General features: G+C 40.1%; 1 protein-coding gene and 1 long non-coding RNA gene across 2 annotated transcripts in view; both read right to left on the minus strand.

Annotated features, from left to right (window-relative positions):
- Positions 1–8,379: 8,379 nt before the first annotated feature.
- The window catches only part of LOC141416804 (ankyrin repeat domain-containing protein 26-like), a 941,494-nt gene continuing 924,677 nt past the window's right edge, over positions 8,380–25,196 (minus strand). The window contains exons 5-8 of the mRNA XM_074054274.1: positions 13,496–13,689; positions 11,451–11,670; positions 10,268–10,351; positions 8,380–8,440 (exon numbers count right to left, since the gene is read on the minus strand). Of these exons, the coding sequence (XP_073910375.1) occupies positions 13,661–13,689 (29 nt within the window). The 3' untranslated portion in view covers positions 8,380–8,440; positions 10,268–10,351; positions 11,451–11,670; positions 13,496–13,660. The remainder of the gene's footprint in view (positions 8,441–10,267; positions 10,352–11,450; positions 11,671–13,495; positions 13,690–25,196) is intronic.
- Positions 18,147–24,670, minus strand: LOC141416809 (uncharacterized). The gene is made up of 3 exons (XR_012441385.1): positions 24,579–24,670; positions 19,644–19,744; positions 18,147–18,245 (listed from the first exon to the last, which is right to left on the minus strand). It is a non-coding gene; the product is annotated as an uncharacterized lncRNA (long non-coding RNA).

The raw sequence follows: 25,196 nt of genomic DNA on the forward strand, positions 1-25,196 counted from the left end.
AGGTGACAAACTAATACCAGCTGTGACCTAAGTGAGAATGTGAGCCTATATAAGACCAGCTCAGTCCCTTAGAGTGTCAGCATGGGATCAGTACACAGATTTCCAGCTAGGAAGTGGGCAGTTGGTGTCCTGTGCAGATAGACACTGTGGCCTCCTGGGTGTCTCTTTCACCATTTACACAGAAGTTACATTTGGAACCAAAAACCAAAATGGGCAGGTCCAAAATGCCAGATTCTTGGATTTAGGGGCATAGTAGAAGCACTCACAAACACACCCTGAGTGTGGGGTTTGACCATCTGTGTAGATGGATCCCTACAGATATTTCTAGCTGGACTGAGGCACCTGGGCACAGACAACTGCCAAAACAGAGAGACAAAGGTGAGTCTCAAGTGGGCCCAGAACTTTCTGGCCTCTAGCACTGGGCAGAAGCGTGAGTAAGAGGAGGAGGGCAGCAAACAGAGAGTGCACTATGCTCTGGTCAAGGCCATGACCAAGTCTTAAGACTTCTGGGGTCCTTTGAGAACCTGAATCCTTGGTGTTCATTTGTCCACATGCAAAAGAGCATAATGCAGTCCTTCTCACACCCCTGGAAGGCATTCGTGCTGCTGATCATCACCTCTTGAATGGGACTCCAGATCCCCTATCAGACATAAGGCTGCCCCCAGTGAAAGGTAGGCAGGAATTCCCCAGGACCCAGGACACATGGAGGGAGTTGAGACATGCCATTGAGTGCCACTAGCAAGCGGGGGCCTCCCACCTGCTTGCTGTGTCTACAGGCAACCTGGAACTTTGACTACCCTGTCTGTACTCTCCTGCCTCTCATTTTCTTTCTTGCATTTTTCAGCACTTGGGTATGAACCCAGGGCCTTGCACACATTAGGCTCTCTGCCTAATTAGCTCTCTGCCACAGAGTCACATCTCAGCCTGTTTGCTTACTGTTCAATGATAAATGTACACACATATCACCAAAGACGACGTAGGAAGAGAATAGCAGGCACTCACAATGCTTCTGAGCCTCTGCATCTGGGTTCATTTCCACATGGAGGAGGAACTAGCACCCTCTACTGTTACCACACTTGAGGGTACCCTGTGAGGTTTATGAAGGACAAATGCTGTGTCCTTTGTGGGCAGCACCAACTGCACCATTCCTGTCTAACCTTAAAGAGTTTACTATGTTTACTCCAAAAATACCCAAGAATACCACTTTGAAGCATGCACACACTTTAGCCCATGGTTCTGACTCTGTGTCTCATGCCTGATTGCAGAAGACACTGGCAGGGACACTGGTAATGTGCGATCAAATGGCCTCCCAAACTGCTGGATGATTCATGATTCTGCAAATGTTCTGAGCTCAGCCAGTGATGGGCATTCCTCACAAAGGCCAACTTCAAGGTAAACATCTGTTATGTGATGCAGAATGTAATGTGGCACCCAGGCATCGGTGGCAGGGCACCTGAAATGGACGTGGCTAGTAGCTCATGGTGTGCAGAGAGTCACTGAACCACATGTACTGCGGAAGCAAGGAGCATCTGCCCTCACAGGCTGTGATGGTGACAATCTTGTCAGGTATGGCACCTGCTTTCAGCAGATTCCTGGTGATCCTCTCCATGTTGGCAGCTTCTGTCCTGACAAGACCGAATTTTCAGATGTGGGCTCTTCTGTCCCAATAGAGGCTGTTCTGGGGTAGGGATACCCAAAATCCAGCCTGGCATTTCCCAATAGCTACCCAGGGGACAAATTGAGGCACAGAGACATCATAAAGGTCACATTGGTATTGCCCACTCCACAACCTGTTGCCTATAGTGGGCTTCCTAATCCTTCAGTATTGTGGTCAGAGGAATGGAAAAGACTCACTTGGGGCTTAAAAAGGAACTCAGATAAAAACAAACATATTGGATACATGTGGAAATGAAGTGCTATAAATCTACCATCTGAAAGACTTTCAGTGCCCCACACAGGTGGCCCCCAAAGCCTGCAGATGTTTACCTGTTCAGATAGGATGTGCTGAACTGGCCATCTTCTCCTGGCCCTGAGTCATACAGAAGAACATGGGTTTATAAGGCTGGGTGCCCTGGAAGTCACAGACTTTCTGCACATGGTCCACTACCAGCAGGGGAGAAAAAGACACAAGATATCATATCAGAGACACACATTTCAGTGCCTGCCATGTCGACTGAACCCAAAGATTGCTGTGTGAACACTGAACTAGCATCTGAACAAAGATGACTAGGACTGAGCGAGGCCACACAAGGGCTGAGCTGCCACTCGCTGAGCTGGCACTAGCTGAGTTGCTACCATTTTCTCGAGGCCCATTTAAGATATACTTTGCTTAGCCCAGGACTATGGAGTATTCTATTTCCTTCTAGAAATGTAACTGTCACAGCTTAGAGAAACTGTAAGACCTTATGACTGAACTTGTGGTCTCACTGAGCCTCACATGTCATTGATTAGGGTCCAGAGATTGTCACTCCAGCCTCACTGCTCTTATCCTGAGCCCTGGGCCCCACCATGTAGGCACCTCTAGCCGCTGTGCTATGACATGGTGTGAATGAGCCACCATTACCTTCAGGCCCTTCACGCTGATGTGGCCATACCTAGCCATGTGTATGTCCTCACACTTTTAGCATAAGATGGTCAATTCATAGATATTTACCTGCTCCATTGGAATTTTCCACTCATGGGTGAGAAATGGCCTAAACTGACACTGAAGATGGACACTCCAGGACACCCTGTGGAGTCATTATGTTGGATGGTGGTTACTCATTCCAGAGTATTCCTGTATGGTGATCACTGCCTACAGCATGATCCTAGATAGTAGTCACTGGCTTCAGTATGACCTTGGATGGTGGTCACTGGCTTCAGTGTGTTCCTAGATGGTGGTCACTGGCTCCAGTCAGTCCCTGGATGGTGGTCACTGGTTTCAGTGTGTTCCTAGATGGTGGTCACGGGCTCCAATCTGGCCCTGTACGCTTGTCATTGACTACAGTGTGGCCTTAGATTGTGATCTCTGCAGGAATAAGTTTGTTCCTGGGAGCTGGTCAGAGTCTGTCTCAAGGTTTCGGTGCTGGTTACCCAAGTGTGTGTACATGGTGAGGCCACAACAAGTGCATGGTTTGCTTATACTTCATAGAGAACTTCTGGAGATGTGATGACTGGGTGTTAACCATGTGAAATGGGACAACAAAGAGAACTCACTAAGAGCTTGGGGCTTGGGGAAACCACATCTTCCTTCCTGGCTGTGCCACAGGAACAACATTGTGCCAGGTATCATCTTGGCAATAATGAGCACCAAGTGCCAGGACCCAAAAAGTAACTTCAGTGAGGAAACTGGCCTTGTTCTCCATCTTTGCAAGTTGCTTTACTGGCTGTTTGAATGAAAGTCAGTTGTCCAGGATTGGCTTCTGTATGGCATCCTGTGATGGGTTCAATCACTGGAGACATGCCGGGGATCCCAGATGGACATGTGAGGCTGGAAGAGAGCAAGTGGTTTTAAAATTTTCTGGCTGACCATGTGTCTTCCAAATGGCACAATTTGGCTCAAAGAGGCTGTTCCTGCAGGCTGGGTCCACCCTCCTCAGACCCATGTTGGGTCTTTGGCTCCCATGTGGCTTTGTAACACTCCATGTTGGCTATTTGAGCCCAGCCTTGGTTGCCTTCTTGCAAATCACAACCAGGCCAGCTGGCAGTACCACCCATGGGTATCAGCTGTGAGAGAGAGCCACACAAATTGAAACTATCAGGTGTGAAATGGCCCAAATGGCACAAACAGGGAATGAAGGGCCCTGGATCTATATCCCACCACCAAGAAATTTGATTGTAAGCCGTAAAAATGTGGGCAGAAAATATGATCAGAACACATAATGACTTGAACAGCACTAAGTCACAACACTGCGTCTTCACTCAGGACCCATCATGGCCAGGCTTTGAGTGTGGAGCATAGGCCTGTGGGTCCATGAGTTCCCTTCAAGGAGCCCCTCCCAGGGCCTTTGTTATTCTTGCCTGCACTGCAGGTATCAACTAACATGGCAGGAAGTTGTAGGGTCATTCACACTGGCTTCCATGTAAGCCTGCAGCAGAGGTGGGGCCATCTACCTGCTTGCACCAGAGGAACAGGGGATGAATGTGGACTCATTTTGAGCAGCTCTCTGTCAACTGTGTGGTACAGGGGGAGGTATTGCTTCTCGTGCACAGATGACAGCTCCACAGACTCCTCCCTCAGCTGCAAGCTTCTGCAGCTCCAGCATTCTGTAAGAATTGGTGGTTTGGAAGGTGGAGTTCAGCACACACCAGGCTGTACCTGAGCCCCGGGGCAGCCCAACACCCACCTGCCCATGTTCCTGATCTGGTTATGCTGGGCCAGGAAGGACACCATGGAGTCACTTGCCTTGTGGCTGTTGGCACAGAGGTTGAAGGTTTTCAGTCCCATCTGTCTGTCACCTGATTCACAGACCTGGGACGAGATGCCAACATCCCAGCATTTCCCCAGAGGAAATTCAGTAAATGCTAATGACCCAAGACTGCCTCAATTCCCGCACAGACAGCAGGGACACCTTGGGAAGATGGCCACAGGCCAGAGCATCATGACACCCGAGAAGCTGAAGCCCCTATAGCAGTTTGAGCTTCCTGTCTCTCTGCCTAGACCTAACTGTCCTGAACCAGGAGAAGAGCTGCTAGCAGCTACACTCCACATCTTCTCCTGCCTGTCCTCAATGTGGATGCTTCTGAATGGCACAAGCACAATGGCACTCATGACACACTGACCAGCATTATGACAGAAGCAGGCCATAAAGGTGGTATTTAAGACCAGTAATGGAAGGAACCGAGTGCCAGGTTTCATGGGACACCCCCACTGTCTCACCACCCACATACCAGATCTCGTCCCAGGAATGCACATCCTATCCACTGCCCTGTCAAGACAGGTGGTAGGTGAGGGTGGATGATGTTGTCATCTTCCAGTGTCCAGGCAGCCCTGGATTAGGAGCCACGGTCTCTGCAGCACAGTCTTCATGATGTACATCTGAAAGGCCACATGGTAGTTAGGGGGGCAGTTGTTAGGAGCCCTCCCTGAAGGCCACAGGAGGAGGTTGTGTTGTGAACCCGAGTGTGGTTGAGGGTGCAGAGCCCTTGCCTATGTCAGCAACTACATCTTGATGATTCTGTCCTTCAATTCATGGCTGCGTGTCTTGTAGCCTGATGCAAAAGACTTCCACAGAAAATGTTTCCATTTCAACACACTCTGCATCCTGTGAATAGAGTACTGGGTGTGTGACATGCATCGTGATGAGACACCTCTCGTGGATCACCTCTCATCACCAGCATGATAAGACAGCAATCATAGACACTGGGCATGGACAACAGTGACCCCGACAACAGCAAGTGACTGCAAATCAGAGGGTAGAAGTGCCAAAGGAAAGAGGGCAGACATACCTGCTAAACAAGGTCAACTTCCACATGAAATCTACCTGGAAGCAGTGAGTGACCTCCATGGGTGTGCCCACACTGCTGCAGAGTTCAGTATGACTCTTTCACAATAATCTGGTCACTGAGTTAAGCTTGTTTCTTTGTCTAAAGTCACCTCTCCCAGGGGACTTGGCTCAGTCTTTACTTGGTGAGTTACAAGACCCTTTCTGGCAGCACTGACAGTGAACAAAGCCAAAGTGCAGTCAGAGAGCAGTAGCCCTGTGGAAAGCTTCTGCCATCACAGTGAGCTCTAGTCCCTTCTTACTCTCAGTCTTGCATGCACACTCAAACACAAAAAGAGGAGAGGAGTGGAGCTGTCTTCTGACCTAGGATTATAAGGTGCCACCAGTTTGGAACTCCTGCATGAGCAAAGAGGACACATGCCTTTCTCATCCAAGGTTAAGGGTCTGGGGTTTTCCTTGGTGCAGCTAAAGGTCAAATGGACCAGTACCCATGACCCCATACCACACCCTGCCACCCATGATCCTATGACTCTCCTGCAAGCTGCCCTGCCCTGCACACATGAAGGATACTATTGGGAACCTTGATGACATGGCCAATTTCTTTCCACAGGGATGCCAGGTCCCCATTGCACCTCAGGCAAATCTCATCGCCCTGCGTGGGCCACAAGTCTTATGTTGGAAGCAAGAAAGTCATCACTTTTAATGTGCTGTCGTTTCTACCATGAAGAATTCAAATCAATGGTGGAAATAAAATTATTGGTCACACATAATTTAAAACATGAAGTCACCTCTTTATCAAATTACGACTAAATCCTCATTTCAGTGTCAGTCTTGGGCAAAGTGAAGTAGGAGATTTGTTCTTGTTATGGGCCAGGCCTCACCTGAATGTGATGTTATCTTGAGTCTGAACACATGAAGAAAAGAGCCCTGATTAGCCTTTGAGACACACATGGGCCTGGACTCCATGTGTCCAGGTTGCTGCTGGCTGTGAAGTGCAAGAAGGCCACACAGCACCTTCACAGTCTGACTTTGGGGTGAAGCAAGCAGCAGCCACAGCCTGGGCACATCTGTGAGAGAAGTGATTCAAACCATCAGACCCAACACAAGATGGCCCCATCAGCAGACTTCACAGAAAACAATGCCATACCCCAACAGGATACCATCCAGGGGCAGCTTCTTCTTGGTCATGAGCAAGAAGCTGGTGAAGAGGAACAGAAGGAAGTTGACGGCTCTGGAGCTTCTGTTCACTGGTCACATTCTTTTGGGGGAGCAGGCACAAGGTCTAACTCTTGTATCTGTGGGCAAAGCAGTGAACCAGACCATGAGGGCTTTTGGTTGGCTTTAAGAAGAGGAAACAGGCAGGCTGGCACCTGTTGTGCCAGGCTGATACCCAGGCTCCATCCAGTCAGAGCCTAAGAAGGAGACATCACCACCTAGGAGAAACTTGGTTAAGGCTGCACCCTGAGCCCTGCATACCACATCACCTGTGTCTCCTTCAGCTTCTTCTCATAGTCCACCTCCACCTTGCAAGGGGATTAAAGATGTTCTGGTATTGTGTTTTTTCCTTTCATCTCCTGCTTTTCAAAGTCCAACTTCTTCACCCTAACTTCACATGTGCCTGGAGCCAAGGCTGCTATGGGGTCAGAAGACAGTCCCTGTCAATAGCCTCCTTTCACCTGCCTCACAGTGGTTTTGGTGGCATCTTTCAAGGTCACTGATCAGGCCCTGTTCCTGCTTCTGGGGGTAATAGCCACACCTCAATTACTGCAGGCCAGGAAACTTTATAATTGCCCTGGGAACAGCTGCATGACATAAGACCATAGGACCTGAGTCCTGCCACAGTGGAGGCTCTGGAAAGCACCAGGAGTGTGGCTGCCATCTGGAGAATGGGATAGGCCTGTGCCTTCCACACAGGCAGGCCTCCTGACTGCATGTCAGAGCCTTCCTTCCTCCAGGCCATCACCTCACCTGACGTTACAGCAGCAAATGCCAGCACAGAAGGCTGGTGATTAAGCCATGAACTGATGGATGCCACCCTGATGGTCTACCTGCCATTCAGCACCACAGTGAAACAGCTGGCTCCAGCAGGAAGTCCTCAACCCACCCCAGGGAAGCCCACCACTATGGCCCAGACAGGAGGCTGGGCCAGGCAGATGGAGTGGTTCAGGTTGACATGGAACACAGTCTTGGCTCAAAACACAGGGTTAGGGAAGAGTGATGGGGTTTCCAGGGAAGGTGCCAGATCTCTGAGCTGCAAAATGGAGCAGACACCATCGGCTCTGAGAAAGCCCTGCCACTCACTGCAGTGGATCAAAGCCAGTCAAGCAAGTGAGTGGGACCTCATCCGGTACCTCCCAATCCCCCGCCTCACCCTCTGTCCCCAGTAGAAGTTCCCACCTCACAACACGTGACATGTTGTGATCCCCAAAGCTGTGGATGCTGTGTAGGGTCTACACAGCACTTGGTTGTCCAGTACTCCTCACCAGTCATTTGTAAGAACCTAAGGACAGGGGTACCCATGGAGAGATGCTGCCCACAGGGCGCATTCTGCTTATTGCCAAGGGAATCTGGATTACTAGGAACATATATGATTAATGTGCCTGGATGTAAAGCCTTCTCATTAGCACCAATTTAATATTCTTCTTTAGGAAGGAATCCACTGGTTAAATTGAATAATTTGCTGTGCTTGAAAAAAAATTTTTTTAAATAGGGAGGACCAAAGTCAACTTTTGCATGTTTTTTGCTTTTGGCATTACTAGAATGCAGCTCAGAGTCTTACATGTGCTAGGAAAGTGCTCTAACGCTGAGTTGCACCCCAGCCTGAATTTATGGATTTTAATGAAATGATAATATATGATCAGATGTACCTCTTTGTGAATCCTGACGTCTTTTTAAAAAATTGTGATAAAATACATGTAACAAAATTCATCATCTAACTGGGCATGGGGGCACATACCTTTAATCCCTGCATTGGGAATGCTGAGATAGGAAGATGGTGAGTTCCAGCCCAGCCAGCACTAAAGAAACAGACATTGTCTAAAAATTATTTCCACATCTAAATCTTTTTGTTTTTTTTTTTTTTTTGACTAAGAGTCTACTACACCATCCCGAATCATTTTTAATTTTACATTTCAGTGACCTTATGTCAGGAATCTGAAACTCAATGGAAGAAAGAAAATACCAATCCTGCTCAGGTAGTACTCCAGGCCTCAACTAACGGGTTGAGGAAGAAGTCATCAAGTTTTATCTTAGCATGAAAATTCTGTGGATCGCCTTGGAATAAATGTTCAGTGTAGAAATATCTGGCTGAATTGAACAGAAGTTTCAGAATGGCCTCCTCTGGCATTGCATTAGAACTGTGAAGACGGCAAAAATGGACATTTCGTTTTTCCTGAGGGACTCCTACGTGACATGCCTTTTCTAAAAATATATGAAAAGAGTAAATAAACTTTCCCATTAAACAGGGTATTAACATGAATAATTTGTCACCACATAGCAGCTTTATTTAATTTTAAGTTAAAATTTGTTCTAAGGAAGTACATATGTTTCTACAGGGTTTACTAACTGAAAAATAATTCAAACAGTGCATAGAAAAATGATGGCCACTTCTTAAGCTAGATTAAGAACTAATTTTTTAAAACCCTCAAATATATTTGCAGGCTTTTGCTTTCACCATTGGGAGAAATGAAACTTTTGGAACTGAGGAAAATCTCAAATCAACAGCCTCTGTGCAGAATGAGACAACTGAGTTGGTGATCAGGCATCATTAAATAGCTCTTGAGGCAATTGTCTCCTTCCTTCATCACAAAGGCATTGCAGGTGTGACCTTCCATTTCTGTCTTCCACACATTCCTTCACACTGATCAGGAAAGATTTTAACCACTTTGTGAATTAATCTTCAACTTCATCCTCATTTTAATCTTTCTCTTTTAATCTTCTCATCTGGAACAAAAAACTGCTAATGAGAGTTTCTCTCATGGAATCCTCTCATGATTACCTGAAAGATGACAGTCAAACAAATTTGCCAATGCCAGACTGGCAAGGGGCTAAGATTAATGCTACTTAATCTTAATACCCTATGGGTTAAGGTATAATCCTCCAGGGATAGTTGTACTTTAACATTTCTATTTATGGCAGTGCTGGTAAGCAATTTATAACAATATGACTGCCTTAATTAGAAAGATTTTAAAAACTTGGCAGAAAATCTAAGAGATAAGGTTAATTATATGAAATATAAAGTGGGAAAATGCCATATAAAACCAAAAGGGGGATGGAATATAAATCATCTTGCACTAATATTATTTTCCAATGTTACATTATTTACTAAGATGTCACATGAAAATAATCTGATAAAACTCTTTCACTAAAATATATACCTTATAGAAAAATTATTGACCTATAAAGGAAAATAGTTCCCCCAAATTGTTCCTTTATGTCATGCTTAATTTACATACTCAGCTATCACTCTCTTGAAAAGTCAAACATCTCCTGATTTCTCTGGTAAGAACTAACTAGAACATTTTGTATTTGCACAGGTTTAACAGGCCTATGCTACTTTTCTGTGCATTAAGGAGACCACAAAAACACCACTAATCTATGAACTAATGCGTGCTGACTGAACCAGATATTTTAATAATAATGATACACAAAATAAACTAGCTGCTCTCTAGTTTTTGTATTTTGTACCAATAGTTGGTTTTCGTAATTTTCAAAATTGGTCCACAAAATAACCAAATGCTACACAACTATCTCAAGCTGCCTAATGGACTTGAACTTTTTCTGTACAATTCATACAGCTTGTCATTGGTGAAATGATTTTTAGATCCCCAGAAACGGATACTTACTGTGAATGTATTCAGGTTGTTGGGTGGGAAGCTTTCATTACATCTACAGTAGAGGCAGGGACGGTGTGCTGTCGTCCTGAAATGCTGGAGAGGAGGAACGTGATGAGTGCTTTTATGGTAGCTCTCATTTAAAGGGTTTTGGTATCATTGCTACCTTAGCATGGATCATTTGAGTCAAGGCAGCATAGGGACACTTTCAAAGACATAAAAGTGCATGGAGACATCAGAAGTATTCACTAAGAGCATAGAGCCCTAAGAAGTATGTCATCAGAAGTAGAATGTATGAGCAGGAGACCTAAGACTACACTAAAACTGTTAACATTTGCCTTTTTAACAGTTTCAAAAACTATCGCAATCACAATAAAAAACGGTGGCACAATAAACGTAATTTAGAAAAAGTGAGATGAAAATATGATAAACAGCTGGGTGTGAGTGGCTTGGGCCTGTAATCCTAGTTACTCAGGAGGCAGAGATCAGAAGGATCAAGGTTCAAAGCCAGCCTGGGTAAATAGTTTGTGAGACCCTATCTTAAAAAACTCATCACTGAGAAGGGCTGGCATTGTGGCGCATGGTGTAGACCCTGAGTTCAAACCCAAGTACCACAAACATGTGACAAATATGATGGTAATTAATTATATGTTCTTGTTTAAATAAATGGCAAAGTTTAACTTATAAATATAATGTAACTTTTTTAGTTAACAGGCCTACAAAATTGATAAAGTGCATTCATGTCAGATTCAATGAAGGTATACACATTTATCTTTGCTTAAAGGATTGGGTGTGAATCATTCACTTTTGATTAGCAGTAAACTTGGGAAGGTCAAGGAAAATCTACAAGTGTTATGAAATACAGCAACCCTGAAATCGTTTGGAAGGTAAAATCTTGCCTGTCAAATATACCTGTAGTTACCAGCAGTAGTACTCATTTTCTAAGTCTAATTTAAATGCAGCTTGTACAAAAAGAAACTGTATCAGTTTCCTTACATTTATGGAGTTAAATTTAAAAAATGATATGTCTTCAAAGTGAGTTACATAACTTTTTTAAAAAATTACATAATTTCTGATTCCATTATTAAAACACATTATTGCAACCTTAATAGAATATGTATAAGACAATCAAACAAGTAAGTATTAGTTACATAAGAAATGTGACACACAAAGAAAAAATGAAAATACAGCTAACCCCGCTCAGGTAGTGGTCTAGGCTTTCTGTTGAGGAAGGAGCAAACAAGCTTCCTCTTGGGTTGCAACTTCTATTCAGTCCCAAGTTACAGTGCATAGTCTCATCAGAAAGGCAGCCCGTGACAGGCCTTGTCCTCATAGTGTCGAGTATAGGCCTGTTGTGCTCAGTCCTCAAGAGCAACTTCTTTGCTTCTTCTAGGCACTCCTTAGTCCTGCGAATGCTGCAAGAGGAAAATACTTAGCATTTCATTTGTAACTGAAGGACTCCTACCTAACTTGCCTTTTAAAACAACATGTCTGAAGAATAAACAAAATATCCCACTGAGCAGAATATTAACACTAAAAATGTCAGAGCATAGCTGCTATATACAATGGTGGGTTTAAATTTCTCTACAGGTGTAAATGCATTACTGAGGGGATGGTGAACTAAATGTAGTTCAAATAAAGAATGAGGGAGAGAAATGGTAGCCACTTGATATTAGATGTATTAATTAAAATGGCATGTTGTACACTTTAAGTATATATACAAGTCACAAAATAAAACTGGAAAAAAAGCTGGGAATACTTTTATTTAGTAAACCTACTTAGGTGTTCCTAAAACTATCCCATTTGCAAGCACGTGTTTTTACCATCTCTACCTTCCATGGGTGAAGTTAAGCATTTGTCACAGAGGAAGACTTCAGCAACACCTCTGGGAAGAACAAGGCAATTTAGCTAGTGATCAAAAATAAGTAAAATAGCTCTTGACGTCATTATCTCATTATATCCTCACCAAGGCAATATAGGAGGGCCCTGCTCTTTCTGTCTTGCTCACACCCCATTCAAGGGACCAAGGACCTATTTTTGATCACTTTGAAAACCAATTTTCACTTCATCCCATTTTCATCATTCCTCTATACCATGAATATGCCTCCATGAAGAAAAACTATGAAGACAGTTTGTCTCCCACCACACTCTGTTGGTACAACAGTGACCATAAGCAAGAGAAACTGCCAAGCTCCAGAATATGCCTGCAGTTCTAATATCCCCTTGGGATGAATTAGGGCAGAATCCTCAAAGAGCAGCTATTCCTTAATACTTCTAGTTGTTGAGAAGCAGCATTACTGTGTTGGTTAGAGAAAATCAAAATAGGAGAAAATCTGAGGTCTAGTTAGATAGGAGATGTTAATTGGGAAAATGCCTTATGAAACAAAGAGAGTACATAACATAAGCTACCTTGGGATAACTTTTTAAAAGAAATTTCACTTACTAACATTATTTTGCAAAGCTATATTATTTAGTTAGATTTCACAGCCTACATACTACTTAAGCCTGTTTCACACTAAGCTTTTGGCGCTGAGGAACAACTCAGAGCAACAGTCTGTGGGCAGAACGAGACAGCTGGGCTGGTGATCACAATGCCCTCTAATGGCTCTTGAGGCAATTTTCTCTTCCATCCTCACCCAGGCCTCAGAGAGGGGCCTTGCCCTCTCTGTCTTACACACACACCATCACACTATTTTTTACCACTTGGTGAAATAACTCTCACTTTATCCCCTTGTTAGTCTTTCTCTGTATCGTTACTGTGCCTTTACAGAGAGTAGGAAAGCTCTAAATACTGTTTGTCTCCATGCATCATCTGCTGGTCACCCCATGGACACAGACAAGGAAAGAAGCCAAGTGCCAGACTTGGGTCAGAAAACCAGTATTAGTTTTACTTGTCCCATTGAATTCAGTGAACTGAGAAGCATTTTTAACTGATTAACTATCTTAGTTAGAATGATTCAAAATACTTAGCAGAAAGTCTGAGATATAAGGTTGATTACATGAAAATAGTACGTGGGAAAATGCCATATAAATCCAAAAGAAACTAAAAAGGACATTGATATGAATGATCTTCGAATAATATTTTAAATGTATGTTCATTTACTAACAATATTTTCCAAAATTATTCTATTAGTCAGCTTTCACATCCTATTAATCTCATGATCCAGCTTCCCTAAAAGATATGCATTACAGAACAAGTACTAAGCTTAAATTATTGCTATGATTCCCTATTTGACTTACATGATTGGTTCATGTTGCAGTGCATTTAATTGACTTAATTCCTCTAGGTACTCCTTGTTGTACTTTTCCAATTCTATTTCATTTAATTCAAGTTGAATTTGAAGTTTAGCTGCTTCTGATTCAATGTTTTTAAGAATTGATTCCATCTGACTTTTTCTTAAATTCTTATAAGTTCCTTGAGCTTTTGCTTGTGTCTAAATTAAATAAAATTATATATTTTAAAAATAATGCCTCACATGGTAGAGTACTTACCTAGCAGGTGCAAAGTCTATAGTTCAAAGCACAGTCCTGCCAGAAAAACCATAATAATAATCAAAATAACTTGATGTACTTCATTACTTTAGTTTTGAATCAGTGCTGAGGGCAATTTTAGGTATGTGAAAAAGATTTTGCAGATCAAAATATTTATCAACATCAAATGTGTTGCATCTGCATTATGAGAGAATGTGATTCGTTCTTTGCCTGTGAACAGCACCTGTGGATTGATAACCAGGTCCTTTCCTATGCTAGACAAGCACTCTGCAACTGAGCCATATCATCAACATTGAATTAGTCTTCTGTTAGTACCTGTGAAATCTGATAATACCAAGAGTAACAGAGTCAATTAAAAAATTTGAATACTGAAGAGTGTAGCTTATGAACAGTTTTAGAGTGTGGAATACTCTGGACCTAGAGAACAAACAAAACCCACAAGGGTTTCCAATGATTTTGTGGAAGCTTTCTGGCCCTTAAAGTGACTGAAGGGAGGGGCTTTACATTCAGTGAAAATAATAACACCCAAACCTGTTGGAAGGGAACTATTGGACACAGCAGCTGGAAGCAAACTGACATGAGAGACAAGCTAAAGAAAGGCTCAAGTACAAAGGATTCAGGAGTTATGAGGTTTAAATTCATTTCCCCATTTATAGCTTTTACATTTTTCAAAAAGGCAAATAATGCAAAGCTTGTAGGATAACTTTGTAGAACAAATAATACTTGATAGTTTTGATTAAGAGAGACCAAGACAGGGAAAATGAAAGAGGCCGTTGGACCTTGGAAGTTCTACAGAGAGTAAGCAGGATGAAGAACCTACTCAGCTGCAAACACTGGTATTTCTGAGGCAAATAAAAGACAGTGTGTCCACAGGCAACAGCAAAGAGCCACAGAAATCAGTCCCATGTTTAGGGGTAATTCTTCAGCACAGAAGTGGCAGCCATGCATCAGTGCCTCTGTGGGTAACCCCGACCATCCCTCTGCAAGTTGAGTGGTGGGTTAGTAGTTTAGCAGAATGTTGGGAGTGTGTGCTCTAGGTAACTTATCACTTAGTAGTGGAGTCTTCACCCTCTTGTAGCCACAACCTAGGTATGTCATCCCCATCTTGACAAAACTTCAAGCCTGAGCCGGAAGCCATAACTAATACTATGGGAGGCATTGTGAGGAAATGATTGTTATCTTCAAATGGAAGGAATATAAGCTATTGTGGCCAGAGGGCAGTTGTGCTGGGTACAGAACATGTTATTCTCTAACATTCATTCCATACATAAGGCAGAAAATTGGTCAATCGTTGATTCGCTTCTAAGGAGTGAAGTGTAATAAAGATGATGCTATTTGACTTCCAGTGCCAAGACAGAGCATGTCTTTACCTCAGACTCCTTTCCAGACCGAACCTCCTTGTTGGGAGGACCTTAGGCCACAGAGAGAGATTTTGTGTTCCAGTGCAGGGGCTCCACCTGCCTCTCACTGATGAAATTTCAGCCAATGTTCAACAACAACCACAGCAACCAGACATATTAGTGTAAAAAAATACTTTCGGATGACACAGTCCACACCCACCCCCACAAGGCTGTGGGCTGTGCCAACTGATTTCAAAGGGAACAGAGACAAGCTGCTCTCAACAAGATTTTCCCAAACCACACATGAGGGAATAAAATGTTGTTTTAAGCCATGAAAATTTGGGTAATTTACTAGAGAACAATAAACATGAAAATGGGTTTTAAAAAGAGACAGAAACAACAACTTACTCACAAGTCTGTCTCATTAAATTAGGATCTGGCAAGTACTTGTTGATGGCGATATTAATAAGCAGCACCCAACAAGCAGGAGAAAGGCATTAGGAATATAGAGGAGTTTTCCTAAAGTTCCCTTCAACTGCAAGTTTTTTAAGTCAGGCAAGTGTGCCTCTTTAGAATATTCCCTCAAATTAGGTACAAGAAAAAAATCAGAAACAAGGAGACACATGCCTTGAAGTATAATACCTGAAAAGCAACTAAAACTAGCTTGTTCAATACGCAAAATCAGATGTTTTCATTGATTTCAAACAGCTGATGCTAAAAGTGAATGTTATCTTGAATATTTAGCAACATAGTATTATATCATCATTTTCCTTTCCTCAACTAGGAAATAAAAGAAATGTCATAGAATCACTCTTCATGTTATTAGAAGTTAAACAAATTAGTGTCCTTCAAGTGTAAAGAAATTGAATACAATTCTTCTTTCCTTGCCTTATGGCTGATTTCCTGGCTTGATGGTCCAAACTTAATCTTTTCCTTCCTGTTGGAATTTATGAATTGTAATGAGTTAACAAATTATAATGCAATTAGAGTAAGCTGAGTCAGAAGACCTTGTGGTTGAGATAATGACGGGAATGGGAGTGGAGAGGGAGGTGATGGAAGAGAAAAAGAAACAAAGGTTTCAACATAGAAAAGAAAAGTAACAGACTCAGTCTTTATAAGCCTTACTACCCCTCAACCTGTTATGGAGTCGGAAGGCATATGATGGCATGAGTTCCATTAAGAAGCAAAAAGCCTCCATGGGAGCACAGTTAGAGACATTCCACTACATTGACTTTTATCATTACATAAGATAATTGCATATATACAACAGGAATGGGAAAGAGTTCTCATTTTAGAATTCTGCTTGATTTGGTGCTGGTATAAGGATTGGCATATGACAAATGAGGAACTAAAACCAATCCCTCATATTTATGGTCAGTCAGAATTAACCACATATGAGAAAACAATTAAACGTGAGAAACATTCTTTTCAATAAGATATGATGCTGGGACAACTGGATAACCACATTCAACAGAGTAAAAAGAATGCAAGTGAATAAAGTTAGACCAAGTACCATATAAAAGTTAAATCAAAGTATAACAATTAAAGTAACAAATGAAACTATAAAGCTATTAGAAGACATAGTCATAAAGCTTCATGACTGGACTTGAAAAAAGTCATAGATAAGACATGAAAAGAAAAAACTAGGTAACTACATTTCATCGAGAGTACATATGACTGTAAATAGTAAAGATGCCAAAATAAAAATAAGAATAGAAGCCACTGAATGGCAGATATTTTGAAATCATGTATCTCATAAGGGATTTCTATCTATGGTATCTACAGGCTTCTTATAGTCAAAAGTAAAAAAGAAAACCAGATTGAAATTCAAATAGACATTTCTCTGAAGAAGACATTTTTATGGCCTATAATCACAAGAACAGACATGTGCTCTATACCATCCCATAAATCATTAGGAAAATGCAAAGGAAAAGCCCCATGAGGTACAAATTCACATCACTAGGATAAAATCGTCTTTCAACACATGATGGAAAACTGGTTTTGGCAATGATGTGGAGAAATTATACTCTTCAGACAAGGTTGGTGGAATGAGAAATGGTGCAACCATATTGGAATACAGACAGGCTCTTCAACAGATTTAGCAAAGAGTTCTACATAACTCAGCAATTCCACTCATAATTATACAGCCATCAGAATAAAATCCTCTCAGACATTATATACATATATATATACATATATATGTATATATATATATATATGTTCCTGTCCACATCAGCAATATTAAGTAAATCCAAAAATGGAAACACTCCTATGTTGCATCACTGATGAGACGATAAAATGTTTGGTGCATGCATACAACAGGACATAAGTGAGCAAAAAGAAGGAGTTAAGAATGGACACCTGCTCCAACAGGGATGAAACTTGAAAACACTATGCTTAAAAGCCAGCCAAAATAGAACCTAGACCACATATTATGTGATTTTATTCATATGAAATATCCGGAACAGACAAAACTATAGAGATAAAGTGGATTGTTGGTCCCCTAAGGATGAGCAGGGAAATGGGATAGTGATGGTTAAAATGTATGAGGATTCTTACTCTTTTCTTGACACGGTTTATCCCATAGACCATGCCTCAGTCTCCCATGTGCTGGGATGACATGTGTCATGCCCACCTAGGTTTTATTTTTAGGGTGATAAAACTTTTCTAAAATTATGGTGGTGGTTCTGTAACTGTGTGAGTATACTACAAGTTATGGAATCATGCCATTTCAATGACTGATTTGGGGAGGCACATTAACTGGATTTCAGTAAAGCTTTTACCCAAATACTGACTTAGTACTCATGCTTTGGGGTCATGTCTTGGTGTGCTTCCTGACTTTACATCATCAGCCAGGGTTCAAGTAATAATCAACGAAATACCATTCCCTTTTAATAAAAAGGTGATATTATCATTGATATCAAGTCTGTAAAATTTAATACAAATCTTCATTTCATAACTAAAGCATTGGAAGTTTTATATTTCCAAAATTAAGTGCCGTGTGTCTCAAAACTGATGACAAAATTACCTTATGACTTAGCTTATTTGTCTCAATAGCTGGTTCAAATTGATGCTTTTGTACATCTCTTTCCAAACTGTTTTCTTCATTTTTGTATTCACTAAAATTAACTCGTTCAATTTTAGAGGACTTCTTTAATCTGCAGAAATATGCAGAATGAAAAATATATAATTACACAATATGTAATTAATTATTTTGAGTATCTCTGTGTAAAAATTAACATATTATTACACATTAGCTATAATCCAGAGTTTCAATCTGACATGAAGAAAATATTTACTTATATGTGAATGCTTTCTAAAATTAGGAAAATACACTTTGGTATTTTTTCATCACTGTGTAGAAAGAAAAGACTCAGAAAATACATAAAAAAGGATTACAGTGGATTAGCTCAGTTTTAGAGAGCATTCTTAGCATGTCAGAGAGATTGCATCCATCTCAGAACACACAAAAAACCAAAAGAAAACATCAAGGAATTCACTCATCTAGAACAGTAGACAGGTGTAAACATTCTAGAAGTCTGAATGGAGGGGGAGGGAAAAGGATGCAAAATGCAAGTAGAGAAATAATGGAGAAAGGTTTGAAAACTGTTTTACAAAGAAATCTAGAGGTCTTTGCTAGCACAATGCTGACAAAATGCAAGTAAAACAGTAAACGGAGAGAAAATATTGACTAGAATCAGAGAACAAACACATGTACTCAACAAGGAAAAGAAAAGCATCTAAATGTGGTTTGGGTTATAAATACTCTGAACTCATTCCACTTTGTGCCTAATAGTACAAACATGATTGTTGGTTTGAGTCTTCATCCCTAATTTAATCCTATTTTGTATGTATGGAACACATATGAAGGCAGTCTGCTTTATATGTCGATTCTGCATCCAAGAATCAACCAGTCACAAATGGAAAATACTTGATGAAAGTAAATGCATGTGCACTGAACTTGTGCAGACCTTATTGCTTTTCATTAGTCCCAAAAAAGGACCATGTAACACTTATTTATACAACATTTACATTTTATTAGGTAATCTAAAGATGATTTACACTATACACATGGAGGTGAGTAGGTTATATGCAAATACTACACAATTTTATATAAGGGGCTTAAAAATACATGGTTTTAAAATAGTAAGTTGTATGAGGACCAAACCCTACAGATACCAAGAGTTAGTGGTACATTAAATATGTTTTTGTACAAATGATATACATATAAATGGAAACATAAGACTAACCATAGGATCCTGCCATACCACTCCTGGGCATATATGCAAAGGAATGTGTGCCAACATACAATCGAGTTACCTACACACCTTTGCTCATTGCAACACTACCCACGATAGCCAAAGTAAGCAATCAGACTAGGTGCCCATCGAGTGAGGAATATACAAAGAAAGGTATAAGACGGGGTGCCCAACAAGGGGTGAATGAATATATATTCATGTATAATAGTTATACAAAAATGGAGTTTAGGTTTTAAAAAATTATAGTTAAATCAGCCAACAAACAGTTCATATATTTTGTAATATTTAAGGTCTTACTCAGTGAGCTCATTTTGTAATTCTACATTTCTCTTCTTTTCATTCTCCAATTCTTTACAATACTCAAAGACGATTTTTCCTATCTTCTTATAATCTTCATACTTTAAAAAATAAAAATAAAGTTAAGTCTAGAGACTCACTTTCTTTTCCTAAATATGTTCTTTTCATGCCTTCTTGAGTAATGTGTGTTTACATTTTATAAATCTATCACCAGTAAGAGAAGATTATAAAAATAATGACTTTTAAAAAAATGACAGAAAGAGGTTTATACTTCCAGCATTATAATCTCTAAAATTCAATTTGCCAAAATTTGATTACAAGAAAATTGAAGAATTTACACTTGTTAGTGACAAATTTAAAGAGTTCTAATACTTATCTAGTAAAACTAACATTTTTGTTAATAGTTCAGTACATTTAAATCATATTTACCTACTCAATTTTGAAAAACGTCCTTATTTCCACTAAATTTTTGATTCTCACCTGATTTTGAGATGAGAAAAATATTCTCAATCTTGATAAGCATTTTCCCTTGAGTTTCAACTTTTCCCTTCCCTTTATCCTTTTTCTGCAATATGGAAATGTTTGCTATGGTTCAGGAAAGCATAAATTTGCCTGTTTGTTGTGCCTTTCCCATGAAGCTGTTTCTCCCCTTCATTTGGACTCTCCTGTTCTTTAATACGTGGTCTCATATACAAATCTGTTTTTCACTATTTCATATTTGCAAAACATGCTGACGTTTCAAAGCTATCATCTAAAAAACTTGAGGGTGATCAAGAACCTTTAAATGTCTTTATCCTGCTTTGCTGGTCAGCCACATTTTCTAACAGTGGCCACGCTCTCCACTTCATTAATAATTGCAGCACCCTTTGGAGTTTAGTCCTATCCTTTTTTTTTCCATTTTAATATTTCCTCAGAATTCTTAAATTTCAAGTCAGTTTCCCTGATCCACATTTCCAGCCCTGGCTTCTTTACTGAGGTCATTTGTGTTTTTCTTTCTTCCTTTTTCTTTTCTTACAGACAATAACCACAGAAGGCATTCCTTGGTGAGGGTCACTTCTGCAGACAGATAACCTCATACATTTCATGTTAATCCTTATTAATGCTATGTGGAGTGCAGTGATTTTCCAATCTTGTGGGTGGGAGGGGCCCTATGTCCTTAGGATATTGACTACCGAAGGTACTTTGTCTTCTTTTCTTTCACAATGTGAGACTTTCCCATAAGGAGCTGATTATGGATTGCACCTCTTTATCTCATGAAGAATTTCCTTTTCTACAGAGACATGACTGTGACAAAGATTTTTTCTAAAATTTCTTGCAGATGTACACTCAGCTATGTGGTTTTAAGGCTTGAGTAATCTAGAGCTCCCTCTTCTTCCTAAACCACACTCTTCATGCTGAAGTGGTATATGTCAAGTATGGTAATCTCTGGCACATGGACCTATGACATGAGCACATTCTGGAAAAGTTGAGAGCTACAAGTCAAGCTGACTGAAATATCTTGTATTAAATTTGATTCACATTGAAGAGTTCAAAGTGACTAATATTCTACTTCACATTCCTAATTAATTTCTTTGGGAATCTGCCAAACATTCCTCAGTATTTTTAAATAAATTTAATAGGTTTGTGTACTCCTACATTTTGAAAATTTTGATACCTTAATACATTTCTGTATGCAATTTATGAATAGAGTGTTTCCTGCTTATGAAAATATTTTGACGCCATGTGTATGACAATTATGCAAGCAAAATGGGACTAATTTGTATTTTTAATTTTTTCTATGATGGTAAAGGTCACTTGTACCTTCGCTGAAAGGTGTGTATGTGCATACAATGTTTGGGTCACTTCTTTCCCCTTCCTCCTGCCCCCTCCCTTACCCGCCCACCAGCTCCCTCCCTTACCCCCCCTTACCCCTCACTACCCAGCAGAAACTATTTTGCCCTTATCTCTAGTTTTGTTGAAGAGAGAGTATAAGCAACAGTAGGAAGGACCAAGGGTTTTTGCTAGCTGAAATAAGGATAGCTATACAGGGAGTTAACTTGCATTGATTTCCAGTGCATGTGTGTTACCTTCTAAGTTATTTCTTCTTGAACTAACCTTTTCTCTAGTTCCTGCTCCCCTTCTCCTATTGGCCTCAGTTGCTTTAAAGTATCTGCTTTAGTTTCTCTGTGTTGAGGGCAACAAACGCTATCTAGTTTTTTAGGTGTCTTACCTATCCTCATACCTCCCTTGTGTGCTCTCTCTTTATCATGTCATCAAAGTCCAATCCCCTTGTTGTGTTTGCCTTTGATCTAATGTCCACATATGAGGGAGAACATATGATTTTTGGTCTTTTGGGCCAGGCTAACCTCACTCAGAATGATGTTCTCCAATTCCATCCATTTACCTGAGAATGATAACATTTCGTTCTTCTTCATGGCTGCATAAAATTCCATTGTGTATAGATACCACATTTTCTTAACCCATTCGTCAGTGGTGGGGAATCTTGGCTGTTTCCATGACTTGGCTATTGTAAATAGTGCTGCAATAAACATGGGTGTGCAGGTGCCTCTGGAGTAACAGTCTTTTGGGTATATCCCCAAGAGTGGTATTGCTGGATCAAATGGTAGATCAATGTCTAGCTTTTTAAGTAGCCTCCAAATTTTTTTCCAGAGTGGTTGTACTAGTTTACATTCCCACCAGCAGTGTAAGAGGGTTCACTTTTCCCCACATCCTCGCCAACACCTGTTGTTAGTGGTGTTGCTAATGATGGTTATTCTAACAGGGGTGAGGTGGAATCTTAGTGTGGTTTTAATTTGCATTTCCTTTATTGCTAGGGATGGTGAGCAGTTTTTATGTGTTTTTTGGCCATTTGAATTTCTTCTTTTGAGAAAGTTCTGGTTAGTTCACTTGCCCATTTCTTTATTGGTTCATTAGTTTTGGGAGAATTTAGTTTTTAAGTTCTCTATATGTTCTGTTTGTAAGTCCTTTGTCTGATGTGTAGCTGGCAAATATTTTCTCCCACACTATGGGTGTTCTCTTCAGTTTAGAGACCATTTCTTTTGTTGAGCAGAAGCTTTTTAGTTTTATGAAGTCCCATTTATCTATGCTATCTCTTAGTTGCTGTGCTGCTGGGGTTCCATTGAGAAAGTTCTTGCATATACCAATTAGTTCCAGGGTATTTCCTACTCTTTCCTGTACCAACTTTAGAGTTTGGGGTTTGATATTAAGATCCTTGATCCATTTTAAGTTAATATTGGTATAGGGTGAAATACTTGGATCTAGTTTCAGTTTTTTGCAGACTGCTAACCAGTTTTCCCAGCACTTTTTGTTGAAGAGGCTGTCTTTTCTCCATCATATATTTTTAGCAACTTTGTCAAAGACAAGTTGGTTATAGTTGTGTGGCTTCATATCTGGGTCCTCTAGTCTGTTCCCCCGGTCTTCATGTCTGTTTTTGTGCCAACACCATGCTGTTTTTATTGTTATTGCTTTGTAACATAATTTAAAGTCAGGTATCGTGATACCTCCAGCATTGTTCTTTTGACTGAGTATTGCCTTGGCTATTCGTGGCCTCTTGTGTTTCCATATAAATTTAACAGTAGATTTTTCAATCTCTTTAATGAATGTCATTGGAATTTTGATGGGAATTACATTGAACATGTAGATTCCTTTTGGGAGTATAGACATATTTACTATGTCGATTCTACCAATCCATGAGCTTTGGAGATCTCTCCACTTTTTATACTCTTCCTCAATCTCTTTCTTCAGAAGTTTATAGTTTTCCTTGTAGAGGTCGTTCACATCCTTTGTTAAGTTGACACCTGGGTATTTAATTTTTTGAAGTTATTGTAAATGGAATTATTTTCATATATTCTTTCTCAGTTTGTTCATTATTAGTTGTATAGAAATGCTTCCAAGTTGTAACAATCTTGCCATATTGCTTCCTAGAAAGGAAAGCACGAATGATAGGACAATTATGGTTTTCTCGGTAAATCGTTCTATAGTGTTCACTTCCATCAACAAATTGATACTCTGAATTATGCATTTGTCTTTTCTGAAGATGGACTGTTAAGTCTTGAAAACCTGATGAACACAGGTGAATAAAATCACTTCCTGACCTGAAAATCTAGGAGTAATAGGTGACTCTGTACTGTCCAATTTGAGCATTTATACCTATGTTTTTTATGATCTTCTCTTTCTTTTTTGGCAGTAGCAGGTATGAACTTGAGGTCTTGTGCAAGACTAATAAGTAATTTACCACTTGAGCCAAGCCCCTTTCTCTTTTTGCTTTAGTTTATTTTTCAAATATAGTCTTGCATTTTTTCCCAAAGTTGGCCTTGAACCATGAACATTCCATTCCACTTTCCATGTAGCTGGGATCATCAGTGTATGACACTATGGCTACCTGTGTATTCCTTTAAAATTCCAGAGAAAAACACATCCCTTGAGCAAAAAATGATTTATAGTGTCCTATCATCTGTTCTTGATGAAGAATACAGATTACAAGCAATTAATTCTCCAAACGTCACTGAAAACCTTAATTTATGAAATAAATTCAGGATTCTAGACAAAATCACTTGAATTTCTCGAAGGATTAAAATTTGTTTAAAATATTAGCAGGTACTTAAACAAATTTCTCTACAACAATTTCCAGTAGCCAAAGGTGTTAATCTGCTACAGGTTTATTAGTGCATGAATAGCTAAAAAAGCAAGTATGGATAAAATTTGGGTTTAAAATAATCGCAATACTTTTGTTCAAGTCTTACAACCAAAACCAAGAATTTTATGAATTAAACTTCTATACAATCACAGGAAGCCAGTAGTAGCAGCTAGTGGTGTCAATACGGATTCAGAAAACCCTTTATCAATGAGCTTTTCTTATTTCTTTAAATATTCCTATATAGTTCTAGAAAAATATTCCTCTACAGTGTGGCAGAAATTAGTAAGAATGTGACTTACCAAATTTTCTAGGTTTGTTGCACTTTCTTGCTTAAGCAGCTTAGTTTTCATTATTTTCTCTTTATCAATAGCTTTTGACTTGAAGTATTTCTGTTGAAGCCTAAAGGTATATTTAAAAATTATTTTTCTCACATAAAATGTTTAAAAATACCATATAATTTTGAACAAACTTCTGAAAGAGTGATTACATAAATTCTAAAATATTTTCTTGGAAAGCAAATGATTTGGTAATTATATTGGTCTTCTCACTGTGTTCTGTTGATAAGGTGCAAAATTAGGAACAATCTAAAAATGAGGTATTTACTTTTGCTTTTTTGTTGTTGTTGTGGATCCAGCCCAGGGCCTCACTCAGGCAAATAAAGTGCTCTGCCATTGAGCTACTACCCAAACTCTAAATTCAAGTAACATAAGAATTTCAGGTCCTAACACATATATACTTATTATCATTATTTGATATTGTTCTAATATGACACTATTTATTTGCATTACCAACACTGTAAGTCATACCTTTTTTGATTATCTTGAATTTTCTCTATATTTTGTTTGGTCATCATGCGTTGATCCTGTGCCTCTTGAAACTAAAAGAGAGAGGAGAAAATCTTTACTAATATTTTGGCA

The sequence above is a fragment of the Castor canadensis genome, chromosome 14 (assembly GCF_047511655.1).
Source record: "Castor canadensis chromosome 14, mCasCan1.hap1v2, whole genome shotgun sequence".
NCBI classification, from domain to species: domain Eukaryota; kingdom Metazoa; phylum Chordata; class Mammalia; order Rodentia; family Castoridae; genus Castor; species Castor canadensis.